The 13,493-nt window shown below is 37.1% G+C and overlaps 1 protein-coding gene across 3 annotated transcripts in view; it reads right to left on the bottom strand.

Moving 5' to 3' along the window:
* LOC120777126 (proton-coupled amino acid transporter-like protein CG1139) overlaps positions 1–13,493 on the bottom strand; it is a 92,712-nt gene that overhangs the window by 59,402 nt on the left and 19,817 nt on the right. Inside the window, exon 1 of one of the 3 annotated variants that reach the window (XM_040108273.1) lies at positions 6,923–7,110. The exons of the other annotated variants lie outside the window; for them this stretch is intronic. Within the exon in view, the coding sequence (XP_039964207.1) occupies positions 6,923–6,943 (21 nt within the window). The 5' untranslated portion in view covers positions 6,944–7,110. Of the gene's footprint in view, positions 1–6,922; positions 7,111–13,493 lie in introns of those variants that run through there. 3 annotated transcript variants of the gene reach the window in all.

Genomic DNA, 13,493 nt, shown 5'->3' with positions numbered 1-13,493 from the left:
GCGACTTGGCTCCCATATCACTGTTGACATTCATCATTCATCAATTGAGAAGTAAAGTCCTCTCTAAACGAATAAAAACAAAACTCTATAAGTCACTCCTTATTCCCGACCTGCAATATGGTGCAGAGGCATGGACGATGTCAACAACTGATGAGTCGACGTTGCGAGTTTTCAAGAGAAAGGTTCTGCGGAAGATTTAGGATGAAAGTCTTCCTCCGTTGGAAAGACCTAGTGTAGAAGGAACTGGCTATTCTTGGAATCTCCAATTAGCGCCAAACCGCAATAAGGAAGAGCGACTGGCGCGCTGTTGCAAACTCGGCTATAAACACGTTAACAGTGTCTACGCCAATAAAGAAGAAGATGAAGAAATTCATTCTCAGAACCTCTTGCCGCCAAATTTCTATGGGAAACCACAAACCGCAAAACTCGAATTGCCGAAGAGGAGAAAATAGCAAACAAAGTAGATTGATTCCGATTTGAACTTGTAACGCATACGTCATAGACACGCTAGGGAATTACCTCACCACAATAACAGCCATAAAATCGAACGTGAAATGATTTTTAAATAATTCGCGCTAAACGATTAATGCAAAAAAAAAATAAATGCAAACATAAATAAAAATACATTAACTTACTACGAACTCATTGAAATTCATAACTACACACAGTTGCACGCATACATATGTACATACATACATATGACCGCTTTCAATAATTTATAGATAATCGCACATGCGCATGCGCAAGGATACACTTACAATGCTGTAATATTTCGTTAGTGATATCATTTCATTTGGCGGTAAAGGGGTATTTTTCCAGTTGCTCCGTCGAAAAAGTAGTAAAAAAACTTACAATAAAAACAAAAAACACATTACAGCGGCAAATACAAAAACGGAACGTGAGTAATTGCTGGAATTGGCAAGACTTTCACGTATGAATTTTTATTATTTTTCTTCCATTAATCTAAATTCAGCGCACAGCACGCCCAAAATCGTGTTAATCCCCGCCTACTTGCCTGGCGACACATACTTTCCGACATGTCTGTATATTTTCCATTATTTATGCGTGACATTTGCATTGATTCAAATAAATATATGTATGAGTGTGTGTGTCAACTTGTTTGAGTGGGAGTTTCAAGTGCAACCAGCGACGTTAGTGTCTTCGGCCGCCAGCCAGCTTCCGTCCACCACCCACCCCCGCACTGGCACTTGCAAATGCCTGCGCTTTAAATAGTCGCACTTAGAATTCTGCAACGAATATAGCACAATTGTTGTTGTTGTGCTTAGAAGAAAAGCAGGAATATGCAACATTTAGTCGCAGCACGCTGCGCGCATTTAGACATCAATTGCAGTACGTGCTTAAGTGGCTTCGTGAAAGTACGAGTTATGTGGGCGTTACATTGTTATTAAGTCGTCAAGGTCAAGAGAAATGCATACAATGTCACAGTTACGGGACGGAAGATGCGGAAAGAAATGTGACATTAGAAATTAGAAAAAATTACAAATTTCTTTCAATGGACTTATAAGGTCACAAGCGGTTTGAGTTGTTGCAAATGTGGCGCGTTTATTTTTAGTCCACAATTTAGCTGTAAATTAGCGAAAATTACTTAGGAATGCAAATAATTAATGTAGAACAGATAAGTAAATTGGTAGGAATTAAGCATACCTTACTACTTTAATAAACTAAAGTAAAAGATATGGCAACTACAAAGCAAAAAACATGTGGATTCACGGCACTGTAAAGAGGCTTAGCCATCATACCGTTCATTTTAAAGCTTTAATTAGCCAATTAACTCAAAATTGTTGAACCGGTCTGAATCGTTTATTTCGTCTCCTCAACGAATAACACAATAACTGTTAAAATATAAAAAAAAAATCGCTTAAGGGGTCGGGCCCGTCTTGGATTAGCAAAAAATCGACTCGGCAATGATGGTAATCGGAGACTATCGCACTTTTACACCATAAATTTTCTAATTTTGAGCACTGTATAAAAATCCCTAAAAAATCTAGAAAGATATCATAAAAACTTAAAATAAAATTATAAACAAAAATGAAACAAGAACAATGTCAGAAATTGTTGTAACGATTGGCATTAATCATTCCTTTAAACACATTTTGCCAAGTCAGCTAGTATAAAAATACTGAAAAGAAAATAATTATATACAAAAATTATGAAAGTGATATTTTAAGCTGACCCTGACTACTAAGAAGTTATGGCAGAGTTAAAAGTGAGTGATAATCAGAATGTGGAATCGAACGCGGCTCCTGATAAGCTACTAACTCGACCTGTCTCATCTCACTGTCTCACTCACTAACTGTGAATATCTCCTTCAATTGGCCGTCCCCAAGGCCGTGTTGTGAAAAGAGGAGAGTTGAATGAGGCACCTCATTGGCTTCTAGTATGCGTCTCGGAAAGTAGAAGGAAGAAGCGAGCAATACTCTCTGAAAGATCTACCTTTAGTGCCCTTGAGATCTGAGAAGAGATCTTAGCCAACTAGACAGAAGGTCATGAACTAACTGTTAATGCGGAGAAAATAGAAATCGGTCTTTTCGCAAGAAGTACGAAAACTTCGCAATTCGTTCTTCCCTCTTCAAAGGAGAATATCTCGAAATTATGCTAGAAAAAAAAAAACAAAGCTACAGAGAACACATTCTGAGCAGGTGTTCCATGGAATCTGCAACTCCTGTAAAAAAACTATTGCCCAAAGTGGGGTTTACGAGCCCACATGGTCTATTGGCTCTGTAAAGTGTCAACCATGCAATATGAATAGACGCTCTAGTGTGATATGGTGGATGATATTAACGAAAATGTGCCCTATTAAACACTGGAACAACGAAAACTACTTCAACAGAAGCTCTGAAAGATATCCTCCAGATACGGGCAAAAACAAGTACAAGTGAAATATGAGGCAATGCTTACGGTTAGACGGCTAATGATTTCAAGCCATCGGAACGACTCTTACTCGATATTGTTAATGAAGTCGGTTTAAGCAAGCACTGCCACGACCGAATAAAGGAAACTCACGAGGAATCGTTTTTATTTCCCAGTAGAGAAGATTGGACCAACGGTTCTGTGATCGATAGTTCTAACAGCGAAAACTACTTATTCACGAATGAAAGGATCAAACAGGAATAAGAGCGTGTCACTTCTGTCTATTCCATACACAAAAGGCAGCTTCAAACTAAATGACTACAATTCAGTCTTTCAAGTTGGTTTTGCTCTAACTTGCAAACTTATAAGCATTCTAGTGTACTCATTTTTGAGAATAATTTATCACTTGAGCCATTCACGATAATAAAATTTGTCTAAATTGTATAAAACAATACTTAGTAGATTTAAAGATAGCGGTTATACCACTTTAATGGAATATCGCATAATCTCTTATACGAATTCAACTCTATAACTTTGTTGATGTTTCGCTCGACTAGCGTTAATGATTAATTAAAAAAAAGAAATTGCCTTGGATTTCAATTGACCAGAATCCCTTTAAACCAACTCGAGGACGGCAATAACAATGATGCCTATTATATCAGTACCTATTTCTTCGGCACGAATGAGAGAAGTTTCAAGCTTAAAAGATTAAAGTATTAATTGAGAAAGCTATATTCGACTACCAACACTGTCAGGAGGGAAGATTTGAGTCTGATTTCCGCTTATATTGCTACCGATATGCAGTATACTTTTGTAATAAAGATAACCTTTCAGGAATCCACGATCAAAACATTAGCTGAGCTATAAATTTTAATCATACCTGTATATAACATTGTATGTATATACACACATAAGCATTACAAAAATGTAAATGAAGCAATATAAAATTATAAGCAGAGCCCTGTTGAGGCTTTTCTTCACAATTTTACATACTTTTTTCTTTATTGTCCTACGTTTCAATATATCAGTGACTCTGCATACTAACATCAATTCATATTAATCCAAGTAACAATTAATTTGATTAATTTCATTTTTTTTACACTGACGCCTCAATTATAAATGCGGAACTGTAGAGAATTGTCAAACATTCCAAGAAATCTCCGAAGCAGTTTGCATTTTGCATATAAAAATATTTCAACGCCAACTCAAATATGCAAAGCAATGCACAATTATTTAAGAAAAATGTTTTATTTCCATTTTGTATAATTTACTTTTATTTCTTGCCATTAACTATAACTGTAAACTATTTATTATGCTGTCAATAGCATCGACTTTTTATTGCTGTTTATTACAAATGTTCTTAATGTTGTTTGAAGTTGTTCACTCACCCGCAATAGCAGACATACATTCAAACATGTTTATGAAAGTCATTGTCATGAGTCAGATTAGACATCATAAATAGCATTAAAAGTCAATAGACGCATGAAAATCCGATTAAACTTACACTCAAACAAGTACCAAAAAATGGCAATAATAAGGAAGAAACACAAACATTTGGACAAATTAAGAAAATAATGTAAAGAGGAAGAGCTAAACTCATTCTGTGCATACTTCAGGCAATTACTTATACCCTGCACACCAAGCAATAGCGAATGGTGAGCCTACGTTTAGTTGTAATGGTTTTCCGATTGGCTTAGACCATTCCATTCCTCGAAAGGTGGGTCTACCTAATCGAAACGGGCCTGATTTTTATCCAGCCAAAGGATCGCCAACGCAATCCGCTACCCTCTATCATGTAATACCTCATCACACCCTACTTTATCATGAACTAAACTGAACTTTTGAATTTTTCTTACTTCTTAGAAGCTGGGAGTCTTTTTGTCGAAAACCAGCCATCGTGGTATTACTAAAGAAGGTAAAGCTATATAAATATAGCAAATAAAATAAATATAAATAATATAAGTTTCTGGGCCACTGCAGTATATTTCATGCACCAATGGAGAAGCCGCGGAGCTAGCCATTAATGCATCTGGAGACAACTGCAGAACCACCAAGCAGCAACCAAGGCGATAATCTCGTATCAGAGATACGACCAGAAGTTTCACATGAAGCAGGGCAGAAGTGAAAAGTAGCGTCACGATCAAATTACTTCACTTCTGCTGGGTGCCAAGTCACAAAGTCGTCGATGACAATGAAATAGTGGACGACATTGCCAAGGATGGTGTACAGCTGTCATCGAATAGCGGTATTGGTAAATCAATACATCGTCTTTACGAAGTTCTGAACAAGAGCATGGCAAGGCAGGTTAAAGTTCGATGGAATGATCTATAAGGATGCAAAACTGTAAAGGTCATGTGCAAACGGTAGATCCAAAAAATACAAAGTTTCTGCCAACTGTTGATAGAAGTGAAGGAACATTACTGGATATTTAATTACATTAGTGGTCACATTATGGTGGCGAAATGGGGCTGATAGCTCAAGTTGACCGCAGAAAATGTCATTGGCTTGTGCACTAGTCCTGCAGTAGCCAAACAACGCTTCAAACACTTGGGAGCCACACGGTATGAAACCCTGGTAGCGGTGTCGATAGTAAGACCGCAGAACATATTGAAACTCATATCGAACGTCGGCATCCCTCATGAACTACATACATATGTACTTAACGGCATGGGTATGGATACTGGACTACTTATGCGTGGCACACGAGCCTATCAAACTAACAGTTTTTTAGAATGTGGGACCTTTATGAAATATGTATACAAGTATAAAAATTCCAAGTATAAAAAGTTGTTAAACAATATTTCAGTTCGCTGCCAACACATATCGCCGTATGTCTATTTTAATCATGACTGCACAAGTATATGAGGTGATAGTTGCCAAAACTAATTTAAAATAGAGAAGAGGGTTTCCTCGATTTACTTATATACTCGATTGACAAATTGAAAGTACCGAATTTTTACTAAAAACGAAAAAACGTAACTCAATAATGCATTAGCTCTTGGGAAAACGCTGTAAGCTGATGGAATTTTCCATTGGATAATAGCATAAGGCTTAAACTCAGAGATGAAACTACGGATCAAAATTTAAATCTGGATATCTATATTATTTATACAGCATCTATCGATCTATCTATATCTTCGGGATATGAGATCAGTTAAATTTAAAATTGTGTGTTTGTTTGAACAGATAAAATGTTTCTCAAAAATCCATCGTTTTTCTGTTTTTTTGAATAGAGAATATCAAAGAACAAGCTACGATCAAAAACTGAAGCTAAATACCTATTTGATTTACATATACAGCTGCTATGAAGCTACATATTTATACATATCTTCAAAAGCAGAATTCAAAAAAATAGATGAAAATTGAGGTTAATATCATTAAAAATAATTTCCTTGAATTCACTTATGTGTATTTTTATTGGCTTAATATTTTTAACGTATGTATAAAAGAGAAGGTTGATGAATAAAGCTTTCGTTTTCTTGATTGTTTTTGGTTACTTAAAAAATGTAGAGATTTATTTTAAAAAATTTCAAAAAGAAATTAACATAACATTGTTGTTGTCGTTGATATTTTTGATTTCTTTTTTTTTTTTGTTTTGGTTTTTATTGGAATTTTTCATTCTTCCAATGGTATGCAATAACAACTTCCGATTCAATATTGAGCTCACAAAATATATTTGAAGTCAGGATCATAGACCTCATTAAGTTTAATCGTTTTCGAAATGGACACCCCTAGTTTACTGCCGAATTTTTCATCAAATCGGTTAATTGCGAAGGTAAATAAGAAGGCGGGCTTAATGAGTCGCACAATTGCCAATAAATATTGAAAAAAATATTATTATTTACACATTTCTTCTTTATGCATTTGCGTGTTTGTTTTGCGTGAATTCGGCGCACGATTCCCACAACAAATGCCACATTCTGCAGGTGTCATTCTTTTTAAGCGCTACAAACCGGTTGGTTTTTGTTAATATTGTTATTATTTACATTTTTTTTTTGTTAAAATGCGCAGTCAAACTTTGCATTTGCAAACACAAATAAATGTCACTCACCTCTCCTTCGGCTACCTCCATTGTTTGTGTTTCCACCTAACTAATTAATGAAATTTCGAAAACAATTCGAAAAAAGTATTATTTTTAATTTCGGTGTTTAAGTTCCGTAAACACTTCAGGCGGCTTTGTAAATATTGCGAAATTTTGCAATGTGACAACACTTCCAGGTACCTTCGGCGGCGGCCTGACGTACGCGACTGATTTCACCGGAGGTGCGCCACTTGACAAGAACACTTATTGTGATCGCACTTTCAGTGATTTCGAATTTTCACGGACGAGCCAATTTATTTAAATTATTTGTGCAGAGATTTGTATGAAATGAAATTTGCGTTTCTGCTGAAATGCAAGAGTGGCGACTATGCAGCCACTAAACAAGTTAAGTTAATTCAATAAAATTATAAAAATTATCGAGTGCGGGTTTAAGTTTCGAAGGGGTAATCTATTATTGAAAAAAGTCCGAAAGAAATCAGAAAATATAGTGGTAAGGTACCGTTACATAGCTCCAAATATAAGGAGCTGAATTTAGCGGTAAATACATGGGTATCCGATTACTTGTTGTATAAAGTATTAATAAAAAATAGGTATGTAAAGTAGACCCATAGGGTCAAGTACTCTCTTTTGAAATTCTAAATCGGTAGATTTACCATTTATCATTGAAAGATATACGATACAACAACGAGTTGAAAGTATTAAATTTTACTACCGAAATTTGTCAGTCAATTTCGAGTCAGTGGCCTCAACTTTAGAAAAGCTACGTCCAATTTATGATCGTCATAATCGTCCTGTCAGATCAACAATTGAGCATCTAGTAGAAAAATTTGAATCCACAGGCCCAACACATTATGTTCTCGCGCCATGAGACAAAGAAGTAGTGCCCGTAGTTGCTGCTGACATCAATTGAGAAGACCCAAATCAATCTCACAGGTCGTTCATAAAGCGCTAGGCATATCTGTGACGTCATTGTGGGGAATTTACACAATGAAAAGATCTCGTACACCATGCTTACAAAGTGAATTGACGTCTGAACAACGAAACCTTGAAAATTATGGTCGATTTTAATCGAAAAATCTTCAGCAACAACTGAGGCTCATTTCTGACTGAATGGCTTCGTCAATAAGTAAACTATGCGTTATTGGTCGGTCACCATTGCATCCCGAAAAAATTACGGTCTGGTGCGCTTTATGGGCCGGCGGCGTCATTAGGCCGTACTTCTTTCGTGATGGTCAAGACCGGCACGTTACTGTGAATGGGAATAGCTACAGCTCAATGATAACCGCATATTTTTGGCCCAAGTTGGATGACATGGACTTGGACAATACATTCGTGACGCCGTTAAACTATTTCCTGACAGGCTACGTCAAGTCTATGGTCTATGCCAACAAGCCGGCTACGATTGGTGAACTTTGTACGAATATCGAACGTGAAATTGCAGCAGTATTGGCCGTGGTGCCCATGTAGAAGAAATCGAGTTCCATTCATAATGGCATCGAATGTACTTTCACAGGAATAAAGATATTATTGAAATCCCCAACCGTTTTTATTTTATTAAAATTTTGTAGTGTCTTACTGAGATTGAAAAACCATTGACTTGATGAAACGAATGCCACTTGGACTCTACACAATTGTAAGGTTGTGAATAAAGCTCGCTTACAAGGGGTGGTCTCAATTTAGTGAGTAACGGCGATATTAATTTCACAAGATAGTAGGAACTCACTTAAAATATTGGAATATATTAAAATTTGTATACGCTTGCACTTTTCGTTTTTACTTAGGAATGATCGCATTAAGATTTGCTATGACTCATTAATGCACCTAATACCCAATACAGCGTCTTAATGAAATAGTGCTAAAAAGAGACAAAATCTTCATAACAAACAAATTATTCAAAGTGATCAATATCGAGTAATTATTAAAACATGAGTGTAAAAAACAACAAATTATTATTATTGATCATTAGTGAGTCATAGCGATCAAGACCGTAATCATTTCTCACTACACGAGTTTCTTAGACATGAACAAGTTTTTTAAACTAGTTTCAAGTTATTATTTGTATATATAATATATATATTTATATGCAATTTCATTCCACTAAAGCCAAAACCTCTAAAGCTCCCAATAATGTTATGAAATGTGTAATGGGAAACTTAGAAGAATCATATGAACTTTGCTTTTTGGAAAAACTCCATAAATTGGGATTCGAATTGCTTCCGCATCCACGGTATTCTCTGAATCTGGCCCACAGCGTCTATTTCCTGTAGTCAGAACTCATGAAAATGCTCACTGGGAAGAAATTTACCTCGAATGAAGAGGTGATCGCCCAAACTGAGACCTTTTTTTAAGCAAAGGGCCAATCGTATTACAAAAATGATATCAAAAAGTTGGAGAGTCGCTATCATCCAAATATCCCCCTTGAAGGGAACTATGTTGAATAAGAAAAAATCGAATTTTCTAAAAAAAAAAATATGTTTCGTTATTGTAGGCCGGGGACTTTTCAATTGACTTGTTATTTAAATAGCCAAAGTTCTTAAAAAATTACGCAGTTTTGTGTCCCTCTCCCATCAGCCTAGTCCATCTATTGTTATCTATAAGAGCTGGCTCAAAAACTAATTAATTTCTCCAATTAAGAATTGTCTACAATCAATATCTACAATTGCATCTACTTTGCTTTTGCAGCTCCTTTAGGTTCATAGCACACGCGTATAACCAGTAAAGGCTCTTCTATACTTAATTAGGTGTAGAGTGGCTAATTAGCTTTCCAACGTCTTCACACACGAATGCTCTGTAAGTGAAGTGGTTGAGGGCACACTTTTTAAATAAAAAAATGTAGTTAAATATTTCCGTAGAAAGTTGCAAACTCATGCCAATAATTTTTCACGCAGTTGTTTTCAACGAGCGCGATAGGCAAAGCAAACAAAAGTCCATTCATAAATACGTCATTTATGAATAGCGAACGACAGCGTTTCAACTATTTTTAATACAATATTTTGTACTTTTTCATTATTTGTTCTTGAACAAGAATACTTATTTACAACGTGCTGCTACGTCAATTTACATTTAAATTATCTACAAAATTATTAAATTGTGCGTATTGAATGGGTGATAATATATCCCATCGCTTATAGGCCCTATGCTATATAATTGGACCTGAGTAAAATAATAAATATATATTCTCTACACATATTTAATAAATATTTGATTACTAATTTGTGGCGCCCACTTTCATACTTATGCTTTATACTGTGACAAAAAAGTACCAGGAAATTGTAAATAAAACTCAAAATATATCTTCGATCGACTGAAAACGGGTTACTTGGAGCGGCAATTTCAAGAAAAAATCACACTGAGCCAAATCTGGAGAATACGGTGGTTGATTGATGGTATTTATTGCGTTTTTGGCTTTAAATTCGATCACAATCGTGGCTTGATGCGATGGTGCATTAACGTCATGTAAAATCAATGAATTCTCTACGATGAGCTGTAAACAAACTGATTGACAGATCACGCTCATATTTGCCATAGTAAACAAGCCCACCGTCAAGAACTGAAAGTCAACAACTGACTAGATATTCATCATGCGCTAAATCTTGGAAAAGACCCGGGAAGCTGCTTTTGACAGCATGAAAAAAGCAGCTGTCTTTATGCCGCGAAGAATTTGGTATTCCCGCAAGACTAATACGGCTGTGTAAATTGACGTTGAGCAATACCAAAAGCTCCGTCAGGATCGGAAAGGACCTCTCCAAAACGTTTGATACCAAACGAGATTTCAGACAAAGCGACTCTCTTTCGTGTGACTTCTTCAATACACTCTTGGAGAAAATAATTCGAGCTGCAGAACTAAATAGAGAAGGTATCAGGTATCGTCTTCTATAAGAGTGTGTAGCTGTAGCCGATAATTTTGATATAATTGGCTTCAACAACCGCGTCGTTAATGCTGCTTTCTCCAGAAAGGATAAAGAAGCAAAGCAAAGGTCTGTTGGTGAACGAGGGCAAGACGAAATATCTCCTGTCATCAAACAAACAGTCATCGCACTCGCGACTAGGCTCCCGTCATTGTTGGCAGTCAGTCATAACTTCGAAGTAGTAGATAATTTCGTCTATCTTGGATCCAGCATTAGAACCAATAAATAACAATGTTAGCCTCGAAATCAATGCAGAATAATTTTTGGCAATAGGTGCTGCTTCGGACTGAGTAGGCAATTGAGAAGTAAAGTCCTCTCTCGACGAACAAAAACCAGACTCTGTAAGTCACTCATTATTCCCATCCTGCTATATATGTAGTGCAGAGACATGGACGTTGATAACAGCTGATGAGTCGACGTTACGAGTTTTTGAGATAAAGTTTCCGCGAAAGATTTATGATCCTTTGCTCGTTGGTCAAGGCGAATACCGCATTCGATGGAACGATGAGCTGTATGAGATATACGACATACCATGGTTGGCCCGGAAAGTAATAGGACTGCTTTTCTTTCACCGCGACTGTACTTCGGAGCGTGCGCGCACCGACCGATTCGGCAAAGGGCCTTCCTAGCTAACGTCAGTTGTCTCCGAGCACCTGGAGAGTCTGTAAGTGGTGCAAGCCGAAAGTGGCAGCGTTCGTTAGAGCAGAAACTCTGTAAACCGGCGACAGAGACTTTTTATATGATCAAGCAAGCTTACCCAGCCGTTTCTTTAGCAAGAAGTGGTGTGTTTCGGTGGTACCAGGCCTTTTTAGAGGGCCGGCATCTCCTCGCACAAAAAAGGGAAGAATGAGCCATCGGGTCCGACAAGACATCGCAGCCGATTGGAAGTTGCAACACGACAAAGCCCCGGCTGACACCGTCTTTCTTGTGAACAGCTACCTAACCAATGCCGGCATCTTAACGCTTCCGCAGCCGCCCTACAGCCCAGAAAAAGACGTGTTCAAAACTTCAGATTAATATCTCAAACACTGACTAGTTCGGGACTAGTTCGCGTATATACAGATGGACAGAGAAACGAACATGGCTAAATGGACTCAGCATACAATTCTTTGAAATTCTCACGTGACTTATCAGTTGCATTTTAGAGCCAATAAAATATAAGCTTCATTCAAGCAATTCCGATCAAAAAGATTTATTACCGACAAATATTTGAAAGCTCGCCGCGTGCTTGCGCGTAATTTGCCAGCACGGAATATCCACAATCAGAAAAACAAATTTCAACTTTATTGATTGTGTTTATTGAACTAATCATTGCCGATACGAACTAAAACAAAGTCATTTATGATTTTTTTGTTTGCTCACAAGCCTAAATGAGAAGTTTACGCCAAACGCTTATGGGCTGCTAGGCATAAACGCACGGAAATAGTTACATATATTTGGTGTTGTTGTTTTATTTTGTACGTCAAGGTAAAGTTTTAAGCAAATACTCAAAATCTGATATGTGCCTGTTTTCATGTATGTTTGTGCTAATTGTAGTTTAGGTCTCCATGTTTGATAATCAGCTGTCGATAGAAAATGAAATTAAATTATACACTAATTGACGCTTAACTATACACAAATGTATTACATATTTCTTATATGTGCTTTACGTTTGTTAACGCTTGATTGCTGTGATTAGGTAAAAGTGCCGCTTGGAAGACGCTTGAGTCAAAGGCATTAACTTTAGCAGAAAATAACATCCCTTGCAATTGTTGAGATTACAGTTATTTTTGACATGATGTTCTCTAACAAATATCGGCATAGATATTGTAATACCAGATTTTGTTCTTTATAGATATTAGCTTATTTTGTTTTGGTTTCTCAATATTCAATATCAAGGTTATAGTTCATATACATTCACTTTGTGGAATAAACACAAGTTTAAGATATACGAGGTGTGTTCAAAAAGTATCGCGAATTTTGAATTTTTTGTGGCGTTATGTTGGTACTCATGTCTCTCACTTGTGCCGACAAACGGCCATCGGAATTCATTTAATTGTTGACAGCTGCTTTGCTTGCACGTGTTTTGGATCGTCTTTGATTTTTACCTATTCAAAAAAAATGAATCTAAGAATTACTGTATCAAAGTTTGTGTGAAAAACGAAATTAAGTGCGCGGATGCATTCCGAATGTTGACTGTGGCATACGGAGAAGCTACCTTGGACCGAAGCAACGTTTATCGGTGGTACAAAATGTTCTCAGAAAGCCGAGAAGATGTGAACAACGAAGAGCATGCCGGACGCCCGAGCACTTCAACAACAGACGAAAAAATTAATTAAATGGAGTAAATGGTATTGGCCAATCGTCGAATCACCTCTAGAGAAGTTGCTGAGGACCTAAACATATCGATTGGCAAGTTATGCGCAATTTACGCGAAGCAATCCGCCAGAAACGCCCGGATTTGTGGAAGAACATAAATTGGCTTTTGCACCACGATAACGCCCCTGCTCCTACATCGTTGCTTGTGGCCGACTTTTTGGCCAAAAACAACACACTAATGATGCCGCAGCCACCGTATTCCCCAGGACTAGCTCCCTGTGACTTTTTCTTGTTCCCTAAACTGAAGAGGCCCATGAAGGGACGACGTTACGCTTCTCTTGACGAGATAAAGACGGCATCGAAAGAGGAGCTGA

The sequence above is a fragment of the Bactrocera tryoni genome, chromosome 5 (assembly GCF_016617805.1).
Source record: "Bactrocera tryoni isolate S06 chromosome 5, CSIRO_BtryS06_freeze2, whole genome shotgun sequence".
Lineage (NCBI taxonomy): Eukaryota > Metazoa > Arthropoda > Insecta > Diptera > Tephritidae > Bactrocera > Bactrocera tryoni.
The sequence above is the reverse complement of the archived record's forward strand: the minus strand, read 5'-3'. Positions and strand labels throughout refer to the sequence as shown.